This window comes from Macaca nemestrina, chromosome 11, assembly GCF_043159975.1.
Source record: "Macaca nemestrina isolate mMacNem1 chromosome 11, mMacNem.hap1, whole genome shotgun sequence".
Taxonomy (NCBI): Eukaryota; Metazoa; Chordata; class Mammalia; order Primates; family Cercopithecidae; genus Macaca; species Macaca nemestrina.
Window position 1 is genome coordinate 89,792,708 of NC_092135.1, and position 18,338 is coordinate 89,811,045.

Below are 18,338 nucleotides of genomic sequence, written 5' to 3' on the forward strand. Positions count from 1 at the left end.
AGAGCAAAATATACTTCACAGATCATAATGCTTTCCTACTATCTGTTTTTTTTTTTAATTTTGCAGATACTTGATAACACTTTTTTATGTGCTGGACACTGCTTTAAGGCATTACAGCATTAAGTTATTTGATCTTCACAACAAATATTTGAGGTAGAACCATTACTGTCTCGATCTTATCAATGAGGCTAATGAGGTACAGTGAGGTTAATGAACTTTCCTAAGGTTTCAGCTAATCAATGAGGGGGCAGGATTTGAACAAGGGATTCTGGCCCCTGACATCCTCTTTCCCAGCCTGTTTGCCACCACATCCACCTGGCTCTTACTTTATGCTGATTCCTTGTTTAGTGGTAATGTCATAGGCCCCCTTTCTCTCTCTAGTAATCATGTCTATCTCAACCACTGTGCCTCCATGAGATGGAGGCTTTGTTCCTTGTTGAATTCTAGTACCTTCTAAGACAATGTTTAACACATAATTGGTGGTCAAAAACCATTTGTTTGAATAAATGAACACACATATGTTTCTGTAAACAATCAAGGATGATAATATTTCTAAGAAGAATGAGATAACTGCAACATCTTTTAAGTGCAAGTCAAATGTGAACCAGCTATACTAGAGGCAAAGGGAACTTACCCTGACAAGCAGTATTTTGAAAATTTCAAATGTCTAAAAAAGATTAAAGCTAAAGGGGATTTCATGGTTGGTATCAGACAGTTCAATTTGTAGCAAAGCTGTTGCTATTCAAACTCTCACCACTCCCAGCCACAGGAAAAAGCAGACGGTTGTGAAAGCTTGCAGGATAGAAGTAAATTCTAATTTTTTGGAATGCCCTGAAGAAGGAGGTAGAGTTGTAGACTCTGACTACTTTACGATAAGACTGATAACCCTGAAAAAATATAAAAAACACATAAAAGAGGACACGAGCCAGATTAGAGAACCAAGTTGGAGTTGTGTTATCACAGGTCCTCAAGAAATCAGCAGGGCCAGAAATGAGGCAGGCTGCAGGCAATTACAGATTGTCATTAAAGTTAAAAACATGACCCACAGCACTGTTGCTGTATTGCTTTAGGCTACTAAAGCTCCATGCTGTCAGTTATGACACAAAGCATGGGAAAGGACAGTCAAAATTCAATGCTATTTCTGAATTTTTTTTTACAAAAGTAAAAATTTGTACAATTCTATACAATGAAAATAAGTAAGCATAGACTGATTTTTAGAGAAAGACAGGAAACAGTGAAGAGGTATTATATCTACTTGAAAAATAACATTCAAAGGCTACTTCCTCATTGTTTGGGTTTGGGTAGTAATATAATCAGCAACAGGATGATTTTGTCCAACTGGTTCTTCTTTGACAGTTTTCTAAGTGAAGAATTGCAGAAAATAGACAATGTTGGTATTGTGTCTGATGAACTAAAAAAATGAGTGAAGATTATAACCAGGTAAATAACACTTCAAGTAGGTGTTCAAAGTAATGTGTGGAAAAAAATCACAACAATGGAAAGACTTAGATGAAAGAAGATTGAATTCTGAGTGAGGGCAGAAGAATTAAGTGAATGTCAAGAAGAACATCCCAGTTTGGATCCATTTATTGTACAACAGTTGAACCCCTTACTTTACAATGTGGTAGAGCATAATTTAACTTAAGAGGGGTAAATGTGCTAAATGGAAATGATTTGGTAAAGAAGGAAGGATTTTTAATGTCAAGGACAAAGCAATTTGTAATTTGATTTTTAATCTGCAGACAGTAGGTAGTATCAAGTCATCAAACAGTGCAAAGAATAGGCCGCTAATTGAAACAGAATGTGGAGACATTAATGAAATTGATTAGAAGTGACAAAGCAGCTGGATTTGTCAGCATTTCAGCAGATGGAATAGCTCTGATTGATGAAATGACAAGGCTCTGAAACAAAACTGAAAATTAAATGTACAGCCAGATAGTCCTGGCACCAAAAATGTACAATTGCATAAAATTTCAGGAACAAACTATAAAGAGATCTTGAGAAATGCTCCCAAATGGTTTATGGAATACAATTATTTATCATTTGGCTCAAATCTGCAACTTCAGATGACTGGTAGAAGTTTGAGAGTTGGTGTAGCAAAGTACTTGATGCCATTGCTTGGGTTAGATGGCAGTATTACACGTAACAAGACTGCTTTAGAATGACTATCACTTCATTCTAACTTTGCAACCACTACTCCATAGTCTTTGTTATATTACACGAATGCCATGTTTTCCAAACTGTGTTCCTTAAAGCACCAGGGAACCCATGAGATGCTAAAAGACTCTGTGAAAAGATTTTTTGGTCAAATAAGTATGTTGTAAGTATGATTCACTCTTAGAGAGTCTCAACACACCTTAGCATAGCAAAGGCAAAGTCTATGGTAAAGTAGGAATTTCCTAAGCTCCCATGCCTACTTAAATTAATTTTTAAGAAGCATCTATAGTATTTCAGAAGAACTATTGCTCTTTGGAGTGAAGTTTGGAAAATATCACCTTGGTTGCTCAAAAGCACTTATTGACCACGCACTTTACTTATTGCATTCTGGAAGAATGACTTCAGCCCTGAAAAGAATCCACCTTTCCATGAAACAGTTTGCATCACAGTTGAGACTTCAAATATGTTTGAATGTATTTGGAAAGATGTTGCCTTGCTCTTTCTGTTTATGTTTGTGCAGATCACAGACTCATTTCCTGTCGATGATCATAGACAGGCTGCAGTTCTGTTATTCTGAGAGTATTTGTCTCATGCCTAGTTTCTATTTCAGGTGGAAATTCTGGGTAAGGAAAATGACTCTAGTCACAAGTGCAAGTTGTATGGTACACAGGAGCATTTCTTTAAGTTTCCTTTTAAAAAAACAAGACATCTGATTACATCCAATGTTATTTATTTCTTCTCTTTACGTTATTATTTTTAAAGTTAAAGCAGTTGTCTGAAAGGAAGCTGGGAATATTTCCCTATATTCATAGAATAAAGCCAATTTTGGATTACTTTAATTTAGAAAGTAACAATGCATGTGCCACAGGACATTTTTGGAGGGTGGGTCTCGAGGGATGAAATTAAACAATGATTGTTTCAGACATATTTTTAAACGTTGGGAATTCAGTGAGCACTGAAACAGTTCTCAAGAGAACCACTTCAGAATTTAAAGGAATGCTCTACAACTCAGTTAAAACCACTGCATTTTCTGTCTCCTTAACTCTCTGTGACCCATTTACACAAGGCAACCCTGAAAGTCATGTTTTCATGAAATATTTAGCTAAGGGCACATCTTTTACAACTCTTTATTTGGGCATTTTGGCCATGACTGTTTACAGACCTGTGACACAGTCTCATAGAAGACTGCACTGTTTGAATCCTTGGGATCTCTGTATTCCATCTGCGTCAGCCTGATTGCAGCATATCTTCTCCTATTTCACGGCAAACTCACTCACTGCCCTAGTTTTAGACATTTTATCTATAAGTGAACACTCTGTTTTTGAAGTGATTATTTCTGCTGTCCTGATTTTGCCCAAGGCTTTAATCTCAACAATTAAAGTTGAGATTGAGAGTAAAGCAATCAGAAGTATACTCTTAAGAAAGAATATCTCATGAATGGGATTTAGTTAATGAAATATTTTCTTTGGTTTCAATTTTCTTATAAAAGAGAGTTTTTCCTATAATTCTTATAATTAGGGTAGATCTTATCTTTCCCATATGACTGGATATAGTTTATAGAATGTCAGCTGTATCTTTCTTTGATGATTTTATTTATTGATGAAGTTTTACTGGAAGAACCAGGAAGAATGCTTCACCTTGGGCTTGGTTGGACTACTTCATGGATAGCCATTTGGAGGGAATAAGAACACTGAAATTTCGGATACTTATACCACTTAGATTTGTGCTCATTTCAACTCTATCTTCTGGGCAGGAGTGAGACAAGCATAGTTTGATAAAGTTGCTCATTGGTTTCATATTCCTTTTTCATATAAGAGAGCAATAAGGAAAGTGGGAGGGAGACGAAAGGCAGATATTTGAACACTTATTTACATGCATTTCCAAGAACTTTAAATTTCTAAAGCTGAGCTACATGTAAATCAAAGTTCAAGACATTGCTTGGCTTTAAGAAGTACCGATTTTTGTTGGCTAAAATGACAAGAAAAGTGGACACAATTTACGATAGAATCTGGGTTATACTCTGGTAGGCAAGTCTTCACCAGGCTCTCCCCTGAGGCTTGGGGAGCAGAATTATAGCACACTGTTGGTAACTGCCAGCAGAGACTGTGAGATCCTCATTGAGACTCCAGTAACTGTAGCATGTCATTGGTTACTGCCACCAAGAAATGTCGGATGTCCATTGCAGTGATCCTGTTGAGGACTGACCCTTTGGGGATGGTCAGTTGTTTTCATTCGTCTTGGGAAATTACACACTCTGGATGGCTTATTAAAAAAAACCTCAAATATTATAAAGATCACAATAGAATATATGTCTCTATAAATGCAGTTTTCCAAAACCCAGAACTGAATGACTTTAGAGTTGTAGGGCATGTCAGGACAGAGTCAGTATCTGGTGTCCTGAGACTGCCTAAGCAGAGACATTTCTCTTGGAATGTGACAAGCTGTCACTAGAAAGTGAACCATTCTCCTTTATTGGTTTCTAAGAGTTTGGCCCTTTAGAGAGTTTCCTTATCTAATTGAGCTTTTGGTGACATATTTTATTCTCTCAACAACTTTCACAGGATGAAATATTATCTTAACTAGGTCAGCCAGACCTTCCATGAACTAACTCTTTCTTGCTGGATGCTTTTATCTTAGGGAATGACTGGAATCCTGAAACCTGATTCTGCTCTGCTGTGGAAAGAATGAGCACCTCGTATATACCATCATCACATCTTGAGCAGGGGGTTGCTAAAAATCATAGTTGTGTGCCATGTAAAAACTTGAGGCATGGTGAAGTAGAACCACCAGTTTTAGAGTATTTTGGAAAGACTGGTTCACTTGATTTCTGTACAAGTCTTCCTCACTTTCTTTAACCATAGGAACTGCATATTTTCAGATTTGAAAGATCTTTATGTCAGCTTATATGATGAAGACTCACTGCCTGTTGGAAAATCCCTTCCCTCTTTCCTGAAGATATACTTAAGGGTCTCTCCCCCATTCTCTTTTCTTTTGGTATTTCTTTGTTCATTATTCTTTTCCCATGCCAGCCACCTTAAATTCCTTTAGAATTAATTCTTTATAAAATTAGAATTCTTTTCTGCATTATGACAATGGGAGTAGAAAACAGTGTTATTCAGTGGACCTTTATCCAGAGAACAGGCAAGAGAGGAGACAGACTGGGGAGCAGGGAGAAAGATATGGAAGAATCACAAGCATCTAGCTTCAACCTGGAAGAAAGGCAGGGTAACAGACCATGTAGGATAGTCTGGGAGACGAATCATGGTAGGGAAGAGGATGATGAGCTTAATACTGGATGTGTTGCATTGGGATTGTCAGGGGTAAACTGAAATAGAGACTCAAACAGCCTAGTATCAGAAGCTCAGGTTCACAAAGCAAAATTTGTGAGTGTGTTAGTTTCCTATGGCTGCTGTAAAAAAAACTATCAAAAACGTAGTGGCTTAAAACAATACACATTATCCTCTTATAGTTTTGGAGATCAGAAATCTCAAATGAGTCTCACTGAAATTAAATTGTCAGCTGGGCTGCATTTCTTCTGGAGCCTCCAGGGAAATAATTTGTCTCCTTGTCTTTTCCAGCTTCTCGATGTCACCTGAATTCCTTGGCTTGCAGCCCCTTCCTCCATCTTCAAAGCGAGTAGTTGGGTGTCTTCAAATATTTCTGATTGTTACTCTCCTGCCTCCTTCTTTCACTTATAAGGATCTTTGTGATTACATTGGTCCCACCAGGAAAATCTACACACTTGCAAAGTCCCTTTTGCCATGTAAGACAACTTATTCTCAGGTTCCAGGGGTTAGGACATGCACTCCTTTGTGAGGGTGGGGGGCAGTATTCTGTCTACCACAGGAAGCATTTATGTAGAGGTAATAATTAAATTTACCTTTTTATTGTTTTCTATGCCCAAAAGAATGTGGGTAAAAAGAGAAGTCCAGAGTGCTAAAGAACAAGACTTTCTCATTTTGTTTTCCTATATCCTCTTCCTGTTTCTCTTTTCAGTATCAGAGTTAATTCTTGTCACCCACTGTATTTCCCTCCCCACTCTTTTAACTACTCTCCAGTGTCTTATCGACAAAGGCTTCAACTCTGGTGCTAAAAGAGAGTGATTTTATTTTATTTTTTTAAGTTAATTTTTACCTGTAGCCTTGCAAAGCACTAGCATTTTCTTTTAAATGCAAAGGGAGTCCTTATTTTTATTTTTCTAGTTTTGTGTTATCTTTAGTCATATCTGCTTAGGTTGAATTTCATACAATAACATTGAAGTTGCACTACTGCTAAGTCACTCACATATAGCTCATCCTTTTCCTCCACTTAAATAATGAGAAACGAATTATGTTTTCAATAGTAGGACTAAACTGCTGTGCTATTGACAAAGTCTTGATTGATTTGAAATATGAGAAAGCTGATGCCCTTCACTGAAATAATTGGTTTAGACCCTGGGGAGTTTACCTGAATTTAACTGTTGAAAATGCTTATTGAGTGCTGGCTTCCCGGTGGGTCCTGTGCTCGGTGCTGCCACACACTTGATCTAAGAGGCAGTGTGCTGTAGGCTGAGATACCACTTAACCTGTGGCAGCACGTGTGTGAGCTTTGGAGTCTGCATTCACTCATTTGACCATTGATTTTTTTCTTCAGTAAACATGGGAGTCCCTCTGATGTGCTAGGCATCATGTTAAACCTGGGGGAATACAATATTGAATAGACCATAGTCCCTAGTAATCAAGATACTTACAGTCAGTGATGGGGGTGAGTGGAAGAGACCCATAAGGAAATAGGCAACCATATTATACCATGATAAGTGTTGTGACAGAGGGTGGTATACCTAGAGTATCATGGGTACAGATACAAGAAGAATCCAGTCCAGATGTGGGGTTCCAGGGAAGGCTTCCTATAGAAGGGAATATCTAAGTTAGTCCTCCAAGGCCAGTAAGAGTTATTCAAGCAAATACAGAGATATGGAGAGGGCATTATGATCCTTCCTGAGACAAGTGCTTTCAGGTGGAAAAGATGAGGCAAGATAGCAGGTTTGAAATTCTTACTCAACTATTCTGGATATCCTTAAGAAATTACTTAAGCTCTCCAAGATTGAGTTCCTTCACCTGTAAAATGAGCCTAATAATGTCTCAAGGAATTGTCAAGGACATGGTGGAGTTAGGATTTAAAATATTGTCTAAGGATAATGTGTTTCTTTTTTTCTTTAGTTTTTTTTTTGTCTTTATAAAACTTTTGTTATATAGTAATACACCAGTGATCCTTACTGTATTAGTCCGTTCTCATACTACTGTAAAGAACTGCCAGACACTGAATAATTTATAAAAGACAGAGACTTAACTGACTCACAGTTTGACATGGCTGGGAGGCCTCAGGAAACTTACAATCATGGCGGAAGGGGAAGCAAACACATCCTTCTTCACATGGTGGCAGGAAGGAGAATTGCCAAGCAAAGATGGAAAAACCCCTTATAAACTCATCAGATCTCATGAGACCTCACTCATTAACATGAGAACAGCAGTATGGGGGTAACTGCCCCCATGATTCAATTACCTCCCACTGGGTCCCTCCCACGACACATGGGGATTATGGGAACTACAATTCAAGATGAGATTTGGGTGGGGACACAGTCAAACCGTATCACTTATCACTTCACAAAAGAACTAAAACACAAAATAACAAAAATAAGATCCCAACCTGAATACATTCTAAACCTAGCATGAATCAGGGTTACCTGTTCTGATAGCATCAAAGTAATTTAGATTATTAAATAATTAATGATAATTTTATTTTGCCAATCACAGTTGAAGTACTCTTATCCTTAGTCCAATATATATGTATATACACATATATATATACACACACATAAATATGTGTGTGTGCTGAACAAAGCCTTTCGATAAAGCCTTATTTATTTTTCAAGACGTTTTGACAAATCAGATGAACACACACCCACATGGATTAAAATAGACCAATCATAAGCCTGAAATATAGCATGTGTTTTCTTTGATTTTTGTAATGTATTTTCATAGGAAGTTTTCATTGGAAGTTTCCCTTCCAGGGAAACCCTGAGTTTATTAAACTGGAGTTTCTCTTTCTGTTGTTGGTAGCAGCTGGGGACAGTGGTCATGACTAAGAGGGAATGAGAAGCATTATTTTAAGTGAGGACAGTTTAATCATGCTGACTGATGAACACATCCTGTGATTTAGAACAATTTGTCCTTTCTATGCAAGTCTGCATCATCATCATTTGCCGTTGCTCTGTTATAAATATATTAAGGACATAAGGATGCTGGGAACTACTTATTTTGGGGGAGCAGTCTTATGAAAAGTATTTATTGTTTGGCATCATGAATTCATAGAAAATTGAAAAGTGGACATGGCATAGTGAGTCATAGAGTGTCAATGACAAGATTAAGAATAAGAGCTTTAATGTCAGAGAGACCCTGCTTTAAATTCAGGCCACACTAGATAGGCCTGAAAAATTATCACTTCCTTCATGCCTCAGTTTTTTCATCTGTAAAATAGAGATATGAATAGTACTTTCCTCAAAGGGTACTTAAAGAAATTAAAATGAAATAATTCACTAGAAGTAATTACGTTTGATATAGTATTCCATGACAGATCAATGCTATTAGATATCATTGTCAAAGAACGTTTTTTGTTTTTAAGAGATGAACTCGTTTCATAATTGAATGGCCTTTCGAAAGTATAAGAGAAAGTAAAAAAAAAAAACCTATTAGGTATGTGGAAGTAATCTCTGTACTAAATGTAGAGTCAAGAGATAGGAGGGAATACATAATTCTAGAAATCTTTTCCAATGAGAACGTCAAAGGAAAGCAGTAGTATATGGGCCAGAGTGGGAAAGGACATGAAACCTGAAATCTCAGGTCTCAATTTTTGTAGGCTGGCTTCGTGCCATGCATGCATAGGTCCTGCATAAGTTGTTTGAATAATTATAAAGGTAATGAGATGTCAGTAAAATGAGTCAAGAAAGGTTCAAGTTAAAGTGATGTGATCTTGAAAGCAGGCCCCTGAAGATTTTTTAAATGGTTGCCTTCTGAATATGATTTTATTCTAATAAGCTAATTAAATCTAAAAGTGTAAAAATGAGCCCGAACATAGACTTATGTTTGACTCTTGTCTTATTTTTTTAAAAATAAGTGCAGTACTTTCTATTCCTCCCCTTAAGGTATAATTCCCAGCTAGCACACTTCAGGATAGATCGGTCTGGCTACCTCCATTGGCACGGCGATTCTTCCCATTGCAGGTGTGAGCCCGATCTATACACCTCGGAATTAATGGAGCCTCGCTCCCTGTCACACAGGCAACTTGCCAAGTGGACTTCTTCTCTCCGTCTGCTCTGCAGAGGGCACTGCTGAATGCCTGTGAGTGGGCGTACTTAATTAAGTAGGGGTCCTTACTTTTAATAATGTTCTAGTTTTAATTCTGAAATATTCTTAATTCTAAGGACAAGTCCACTCTTAAAAGGACCTGGACTGCAGGCTAAAAATGGTTTATGGTGCATTTATTAGCCATTATTTAGGCTGAAAATAATCTGTTTTGTAAATCAAGAACTTGAACAATTACCCAGAGGTACTCTGAGCAAGTATCACATTGGGTCTGAACAGATTGCTGCTTTTTCTTTTTCTCCCCAGTGCTTCATATTACCTTCAAGCCTCTAAGAGTGTGCTTAACTATAAAAGAGGCAATATAAACACGAATCTATGCTACAATATGCTGCATGACCCAGATCAAAGGCACTCTGGCTTCCCCTGAATAAAGGCTTCGTGACAAGTCATTGCAAGAAATACTTCAGGGCTTTATAAGCCTAATTAGAATTTCATTAACTTAATCATAAATTACCCCTGGCTCAGGTCGGCTTGTTACCTTTTCCCTCTCAGTTCAGATTTTGACCCATGGGTTTCCTGTTTAATGTGGCAGCTGCTGAGATTCTATGTGAAGGATAAGCTTGAAATGCACGCAGTCAAGGGGCTATCTTTCTCAGTCTGTTTGAAGTGCACCTGGAAATTGTAGGCTTAGCAGGCAGAGAAAAAGCTCAAATGCCCACAGATACTGCAGCTTGAAGTGGTAAATGGACCACAGTCTAAGGGAACACGGAGCTATGCTGCCGCTGCACCAAGGCCGCTTTGGTCTTAGACAAATTCAGATCTCATTTAAAAAGACTTCATGTTCCTGATCTCAGTTTTAAGATTCACTTAGAATTTAAATCAGGCAACAGATAAAAATCAAAAGTTTGAAATGTCACACATAAACTTATCAGCTTACGGAAATGGAAGAATACTGAGGAAGCTACATCTGGACTGTTGTCCAATAGCTGTGAGAGTTATGTGCTGCTCAAAGGCATGAATCCTGTATCACTTAAGACAATCTGCTGGCTGCTATAAGTTTGACGGTTCGTGGCACATTGTAAATTCACCTGAATCTGATTTATGTGCGTGCAAACACTATAATGAGAAAAATTACTACAACTGTTAGTAGGAGATGCTGTCTGAATGGGTGCCAAGATGTTGGCTGATCATTGGTGCAATGCCAAGCTTTTTTTTTCCTATATATGTATTCTTTCAAAGCACAAAATTGCTTTGCTTGAGGGGCAATTTATAAATGTCTATGGAGTGTTTTTTATTTAATGTAGATAGATCATTCTGCATTTTAAATTGTTCAGGGTTTTAATTGACAATATGTGTGGCATCTTACCTTGTTTGGTTTGATCTGGTTTTCTTTGCAGCCAAGGGCACTAGAGTTGACTGTCTCTGATAACAGTTATAAAAATGCCTTGTTACTTATCTATACATTGCCTTAAAAATACAATAGTATTTTTTTAAGTTGTTGGTTCAAGTAACTGAAACTCTTGAAAGATTTTTATTTCCTTTAGTGTTCATATCTTGATGACTTCAGTTGGAATTCTAATTGCACTTAATTTCTGCTTCTTCACCCATCTGGAACATATCATGGCCCTAGAGTTCTTAAACTATTTAATTTCTCTAGGTCTTGAAGGAAAAGCCCATTTACTTTTACAATTCTCTTATGAGGTTATGGGAATGGGTTCTTTGAAAATAAAGATTTTTCAAGCAAATCTTTAAACTTTTTTGAAAAAAAAATACAGTTTATTCTAACTTTGGAAAACCTGAGGGAAATCTTGTTGAAATCTAGAGAACTCAAGCCAGGATGGTGAGAGCTACCTGGCCATCTCTGGAGTGTTTTCTTTTCAGAGCCAAATAAGTGCTTGCTCAAGGTAGGGGAGTCTGTCACTTCCGGTCTCATGAGTCCTGAGAGTACTTCTTGTGATTATCTCAAACTAGCATTATAGTTCAGCATCAGGCCCTTTCTCTCTCTCGTGCAATATCACCCTGATAGATCCAGCTAAACCCAGAGGCCCAAAATGTTCCTCTGCTTCTAATGTAAGCATAGCTGGGAAGAAAGACAAACAACTGGGGCCTCAGACAAAGAAAAAGAATAATAAGGTAGCTGGCATTCCAAACCCATTTAATGTAATCAGGCCAGAACTGATCTTTCAATCTAACATTCAAACCCCAAATTTATACTGAGTGCATACTACATTCAAGATACTATATGAGGTATTGTATTGTCAGGAAAAATTCTGAGAGACTGAATGGGCCCAAAAAAGTGGGGGAGGGTTGGGTGGGAGAGGGTGAAAGAATTTTCTGTGTCTAGCGTGACCTTCTGGAATATCTCTGATTTTCATTGTCTTTCTGCTATTTTATGATGCTTTAAGTTGTAGAAAAAAACAGATAATAATGGAAATGTAAATTAATTGTGTCTGCTGGGAAGAAATTGATTATAGCTCAGTGAATAGACCTGTTAGGCATTTACTTGTAAATTTATTTCAGAACTCCTTAACTGATTATATGGTTGGTACTTCAAATTATTGTCTGAATGGGTTATAACATCTTACTAGTCCCCTCACTCATTATTGTACTGAAATAAAATATTTGACATGTGTTCATTTTGCATTTGTATAAGGGTCATGATTATCCCTCTTTTAAACATTGTCAGGCAGTTCCAAGATGGCTGAATAGGAACAGCTCGAGGCTACAGCTCCCAGCGTGAGTGACACAGAAGATGGGTGATTTCTGCATTTCCAACTGAGGTACCGGGTTCATCTCACTGGGGTGTGTCAGACAGTGGGTGCAGGACAGTGGGTGCAGCCCACCGAGTGAGAGCCAAAGAAGGGCGAGGCATTGCCTCACCTGGGAAGTGCAAGGAGTAAGGGAATTCCCTTTCCTAGCCAAGGGAAACCATGACACACAACACCTGGAAAATTGGGTCACTCCTACCCTAATACTGCACTTTTCCAAGGGTCTTAGCAAACGGTACACCAAGAGATTATATCCCATGCCTGGCTCCCTCAAGGCCTCCCTCATTGCTAGCACAGCAGTCTGAGATCTAACTGCAAGGTGGCAGCGAGGTTGGGGGAGGGGCGCCCACCATTGCTGAGGCTTGAGTAGGTAAACAAAGTGGCTGGGAAGCTCGAACTGGGTGGAGCCCACTGCAGCTCAAGGAGGCCTACCTGCCTCTGTAGACTCCACCTCTGGGGTCAGGGCATAGCTAAACAAAAGGCAGCAGAAACCTCTGCAGATTTAAATGTCCCTGTCTGACAGTGTTGAAGAGAGTAGTGGTTCTCCCAGCATGGAGTTTGAGATCTGAGAATGGACAGACTGCCTCCTCAAATGGGTCCGTGACCCCCAAGTAGCCTAACTGGGAGGCATTCCCCGTAGGGGCAGACTGACACCTCACAAGGCCGGGTACCCCTCTGAGACAAAGCTTCCAGAAGAACGATCAGGCAGCAACATTTGCTGTTCAGCAATATTCACTCTTCTACAACCCCCACTGCTGATACCCAGGCAAACAGAGTCCGGAGTGGACTTCCAGCAAACTCCAACAGACCTGCAGCTGAGGGTCCTGACTGTTAGAAGGAAAACTAAGAAACAGAAAGGACATCCACACCAAAACCCCATCTGTACATCACTATCATCAAAGACCAAAGGTAGATAAAACCATAAAGATGTGGATAAAACAGAGCAGAAAAGCTGAAAATTCTAAAAAGCAGAGTGCCTCTCTCCCTCTAAAGGAACGCAGCTCCTCACCAGCAATGGAACAAAGCTGGATGGAGAATGATTTTGATGAGTTGAGAGAAGAAGGCTTCAGATGATCAGACTTCTCTGAGCTAAAGGAGGACGTTTGAACCCATTGCAGAGAAGCTAAAAACCTTGAAAAAAGATTGGACGAATGACTAACTAGAATAACCAGTGTAGAAAAGTCCTTAAATGACCCGATAGAGCTGAAAACCATGGCACGAGAACTACGTGACAAATGCAGAAGCTTCAGTAACTGATTCAATCAACTGGAAGAAAGGGTATCAGTGATTGAAGATCAAATGAATGAAATGAAGCGAGAAGAGAGGTTTAGAGAAAAAAGAGTGAAAAGAAACAAACAGAGCCCCCAAGAAATATGGGACATGTGAAAAGACCAAATCTATGTCTGATTGGTGTACCTGAAAGTGATAGGGAGAATGGAACCAAGTTGGAAAACACTCTGCAGGATATTATCCAGGAGAACTTCCCCAACCTAGCAAGGCAGGCCAACATTCAAATTCAGGAAATACAGAGAATGCCACAAAGATACTCCTTGAGAAGAGCAACTCCAAGACACATAATTGTCAGATTCACCAAAGTTGAAATGAAGGAAAAAATGTTAAGGGAAGCCAGAGAGAAAGGTCGGGTTACCCACAAAGGTAAGCCCGTCAGACTAACAGTGGATCTCTTGGCAGAAACTCTACAAGCCAGAAGAGAGTGAGGGCCAATATTCAACATTCTTAAGGAAAAGAATTTTCAACCCAGAATTTCATATCCAGCCAAACTAAGTTTTATAAGTGAAGGAGAAATAAAATCCTTTACAGACAAGCAAATGCTGAGAGATTTTGTCACCACCCGGTCTGCCTTACAAAACCTCCTGAAGGAAGCACTAAATGTGGAAAGGAACAACCGGTACCAGGCACTGCAAAAACATGCCAAATTGTAAAGACCATCGGTACTAGGAAGAAACTGCATCAACTAACAAGCAAAATAACCAGCTGACGTCATAATGACAGGATCAAATTCACACATAACAATATTAACCTTAAATGTAAATGGGCTAAATGCTCCAATTAAAAGACACCAACTGGCAAATTGGATAAAGAGTCAAGACCCATCAGTGTGCTGTATTCAGGAGACCCATCTCATGTGCAGAGACACACATAGGCTCAAAATAAAGGGATGGAGGAAGATCTACCAAGCAAATGGAAAACAGAAAAAGGCAGGGGTTGCAATACTAGTCTCTGACAAAACAGACTTTAAACCAGCAAAGATCAAAAGAGACAAAGTAGGCCATTACATAATGGTAAAGGGATCAATTCAACAAGAAGAGTTAACTATCCTAAATATATATGCACCCAATACAGGAACACCCAGATTCATAAAGCAAGTTCTTAGAGACTCACAAAGAGATTTAGACTGCCACAAAATAATAGTGGGAGACTTTAACACCCTACTGTCAACATTAGACAGATCAACGAGACAGAAAGTTAACAAGGATAACAGGAATTGAACTCAGCTCTGCACCAAAGCAGACCTAATAGACATCTACAGAACTCTCCACCCCAAATCAACAGAATATACATTCTTCTCAGCACCATATCACACTTATTCTAAAATCAACCACATAGTTGGAAGTAAAGCACTCCTCAGCAAATGTAACAGAACAGAAATTATAACAAACTGTCTCTCAGACCACAGTGCAGTCAAACTAGAACTCAGGACTAAGAAACTCACTCAAAACCGCTCAACTATATGGAAACTGAACAATCTGCTCCTGAGTAACTACTGGGTACATAACGAAATGAAGGCAGAAATAAAGATGTTCTTCGAAACCAATGAGAACAAAGATACAACATACCAGAATCTCTGGAACACATTTAAAGCAGTGTGTAGAGGGAAATCTATAGCACTAAATGCCCACAAGAGAAAGCAGGAAAGATCTAAAATTGACACCCTAACATCACAATTAAGAGAACTGGAGAAGCAAGAGCAAACACATTGAAAAGCTAGCAGAAGGCAAGAAATAACTAAGATCAGAGCAGAACTGAAGGAGATAGAGACACAAAAAAACCTTCAAAAAAGCAATGAATCCAGGAGCTGGTTTTTTGAAAAGATCAACAAAATTGATAGACCGCTAGCAAGACTAATAAAGAAGAAAAGAGAGAAGAATCAAATAGATGCAATAAAAAATGATAAAGGGGATATCACCACCGACCCCACAGAAATACAAACTACCATCAGAGAATACTATAAACACTTCTATGCAAATAAAATAGAAAACCTATAAGAAATGGATAATTTCCTGGACACTTACACTCTCCCAAGACTAAACCAGGAAGAAGTTGAATCCCTGAATAGACCAACAACAGGCTCTGAAATTGACGCAATAATTAATAGCCTACCAACCAAAAAAAGTCCAAGACCAGATGGATTCATAGCCGAATTCTACCAGAGGTACAAGGAGGAGTTGGTACCATTCCTTCTGAAACTATTCCAATTAATAGAAAAAGAGAGAATCTTCCCTAACTCATTTTACGAGGCCAACATCATCCTGATACCAAAGCCTGGCAGAGATACAACAAAAAAAGAGAATTCGAGACCAATATCCCTGATGAACATCGATGCAAAAATCCTCAATAAAATACTGGCAAACTGAATCCAGCAGCACATCAAAAAGCTTATCCACCATGATCAAGTGGGCTTCATCCCTGGGATGCAAGGCTGGTTCAACATACGCAAATCAGTAAATGTAATCCAGCATATAAACAGAACCAAAGACAAAAACCACATGATTATCTCAATAGATGCAGAAAAGGCCTTTGACAAAATTCAACAGCCCTTTATGCTAAAAACTCTCAATAAATTTGGTATTGATGGAATATATCTCAAAATAATAAGAGCTGTTCATGACAAACCCACAGCCAATATCATACTGAATGGGCCAAAACTGGAAGCATTCGCCTTAAAAACTGGCACAAGACAGGGATGCCCTCTCTCACCACTCCTATTCAACATAGTGTTGGAAGTTCTGACCAGTGCAATCAGGCAGGAGAAAGAAATAAAGGGTGTTCAATTTGGAAAAGAGGAAGCCAAATTGCCCCTGTTTTCAGATGACATGATTGTTTATTTAGAAAACTCCTTTGTCTAGGGGTTTATTTAGAAAACCCCAAAATCTCCTTAAGCTGCTAAGCAACTGCAGCAAAGTCTCAAGATACAAAATCAATGTTCAAAAATCACAAGCATTCTTGTACACCAATAACATGTGGCATATATACACCATGGAATACTATGCAGCCATAAAAAAGGATGAGTTTGTGTCCTTTGTAGGGACATGGATGCAGCTGGAAACCGTCATTCTCAGCAAACTATCGCAAGAATAGAAAACCAAACACCGCATGTTCTTGCTCATAGGTGGGAATTGAACAATGAGAACACTTGGACACAGGAAGGGGAACATCACACACCAGGTCCTGTTGTGGGGTGCCGGGAGTGGGGAGGGATAGCATCAGGAGATATACCTAATGTAAATAACCAGTTAATGGGTGCAGCACACCAACATGGCACATGTATACATATGTAACAAACCTGCATGTTGTGCACATGTACCTTAGAACTTAAAGCATAATAAAAAATAAAAAATAAACATTGTCTTTGACAACTAAAAAAATGACTCATACTTGCTCTTAAATTATTTCATTTTTAATTGGGAAAATAAGACATATAACTACAAACAGATACACAATTCTGAGCTCTCTCAGTCAATGAGGTTGGTGTTACTATATTTTTTCAGAGGGTGGGGAGATAATCCTAATCAATAAGTATTGTACTTACTATCCTTTTATTTCCTTTAACTAGTTGATTACTATTTGAAAGCAAGAAAATTCATGTGAAAAGATAAAAGAATAAAATTATAGGCTACTATAGCCCAGAGAATGTTTTAAAAACACATTTTTGTCAAGATTTTTTTTATTATCAAAATAATAATACTATTTGGGAAATACTAAATCTTAGAAAATAATAAAATTTGGAAACCATGGAAAAGTAGAGGAAATAAAAACAATAATCCACAGTTTTAGTAAGCAATGCGACCAATGTGGTATATTTTAATCTAGATTTTCTATGCTTAGTTTTGTTGTTACTTGTTTTTGTTTCAGCTCAGTTTGGTTGGTTGGTTTGTTTCTCTTGCACAGCACATGTAGGCTGAATAATCCCCCTCCCCCTGCTTAGATATCCACATCCTAATCCCTAATCCATGGAATTTGTGAATATATGCAATTATATGGCAAAGTAAATTAAGGCTGCAGATGAAATAAAGGTTGCTAATTAGCAACCTCCTGGATTATTCAGGTGGGCCCAATGTAGTCATAAGAAAATGTGGCACATACGCACCATGGAATACTCTGCAACCATAAAAAAGGATGGGTTCACGTCCTTTGCAGGGACATGGATGAAGCTGGAAACCATTATTCTCAGCAAACTATCACAAGGACGGAAAACAAAACACCACATGTTCTCATTCATAAGTGGGAATTGAACTATGAGATCACTTGGACACAGAGCAGGGAACATCACACACCAGGGCCTGTTGGGGAGTGGGGGCTGGGAGAGGGATAGCATTAGGAGAAATACCTAATGTAAATGATGAGTTGATGGGTGCAACAAACCAACATGGCACATGTATACCTATATATCCAACCTGCACGTTGTGCACATGTACCCTAGAATTTAAAGTATAATTTTTTTAAAAAAAGTGAAAGAGAGAGGCAGAAAAGGGAGGACCAGACAGATGGCAGTACAAGAAGGACTCCATCTGTTGCTAGAGAAGAAAGCCACAAGCCAAGGAATGTAGACAGCTTCTAAAAGCTAGAAGAAGCAACGAATTTGGGTTTTTCCCTAGAGCATGCAAGAGGAATGTAGTTTTGCTACATCTTGATTTTAGCTCACTGAGATGCATTTCAGACTTCTGACCTCCAGAACTGTGAAATAATAGTTCATATTGTTTATGTTTATTGCGGCACTATTCACAATAGCAAAGACTTGGAATCAACCCAAATGTCCATCAGTGACAGACTG

At 38.5% G+C, this 18,338-nt stretch overlaps 1 protein-coding gene across 1 annotated transcript in view; it reads left to right on the plus strand.

Annotated features, from left to right (window-relative positions):
- The first annotated feature begins 5,300 nt into the window (after window positions 1-5,300).
- LOC139356990 (uncharacterized) overlaps window positions 5,301-18,338 on the plus strand; it is a 32,516-nt gene continuing 19,478 nt past the window's right edge. Inside the window, exons 1-2 of the mRNA XM_071072469.1 lie at window positions 5,301-5,382; window positions 5,736-5,920. Of these exons, the coding sequence (XP_070928570.1) occupies window positions 5,743-5,920 (178 nt within the window). The 5' untranslated portion in view covers window positions 5,301-5,382; window positions 5,736-5,742. The remainder of the gene's footprint in view (window positions 5,383-5,735; window positions 5,921-18,338) is intronic.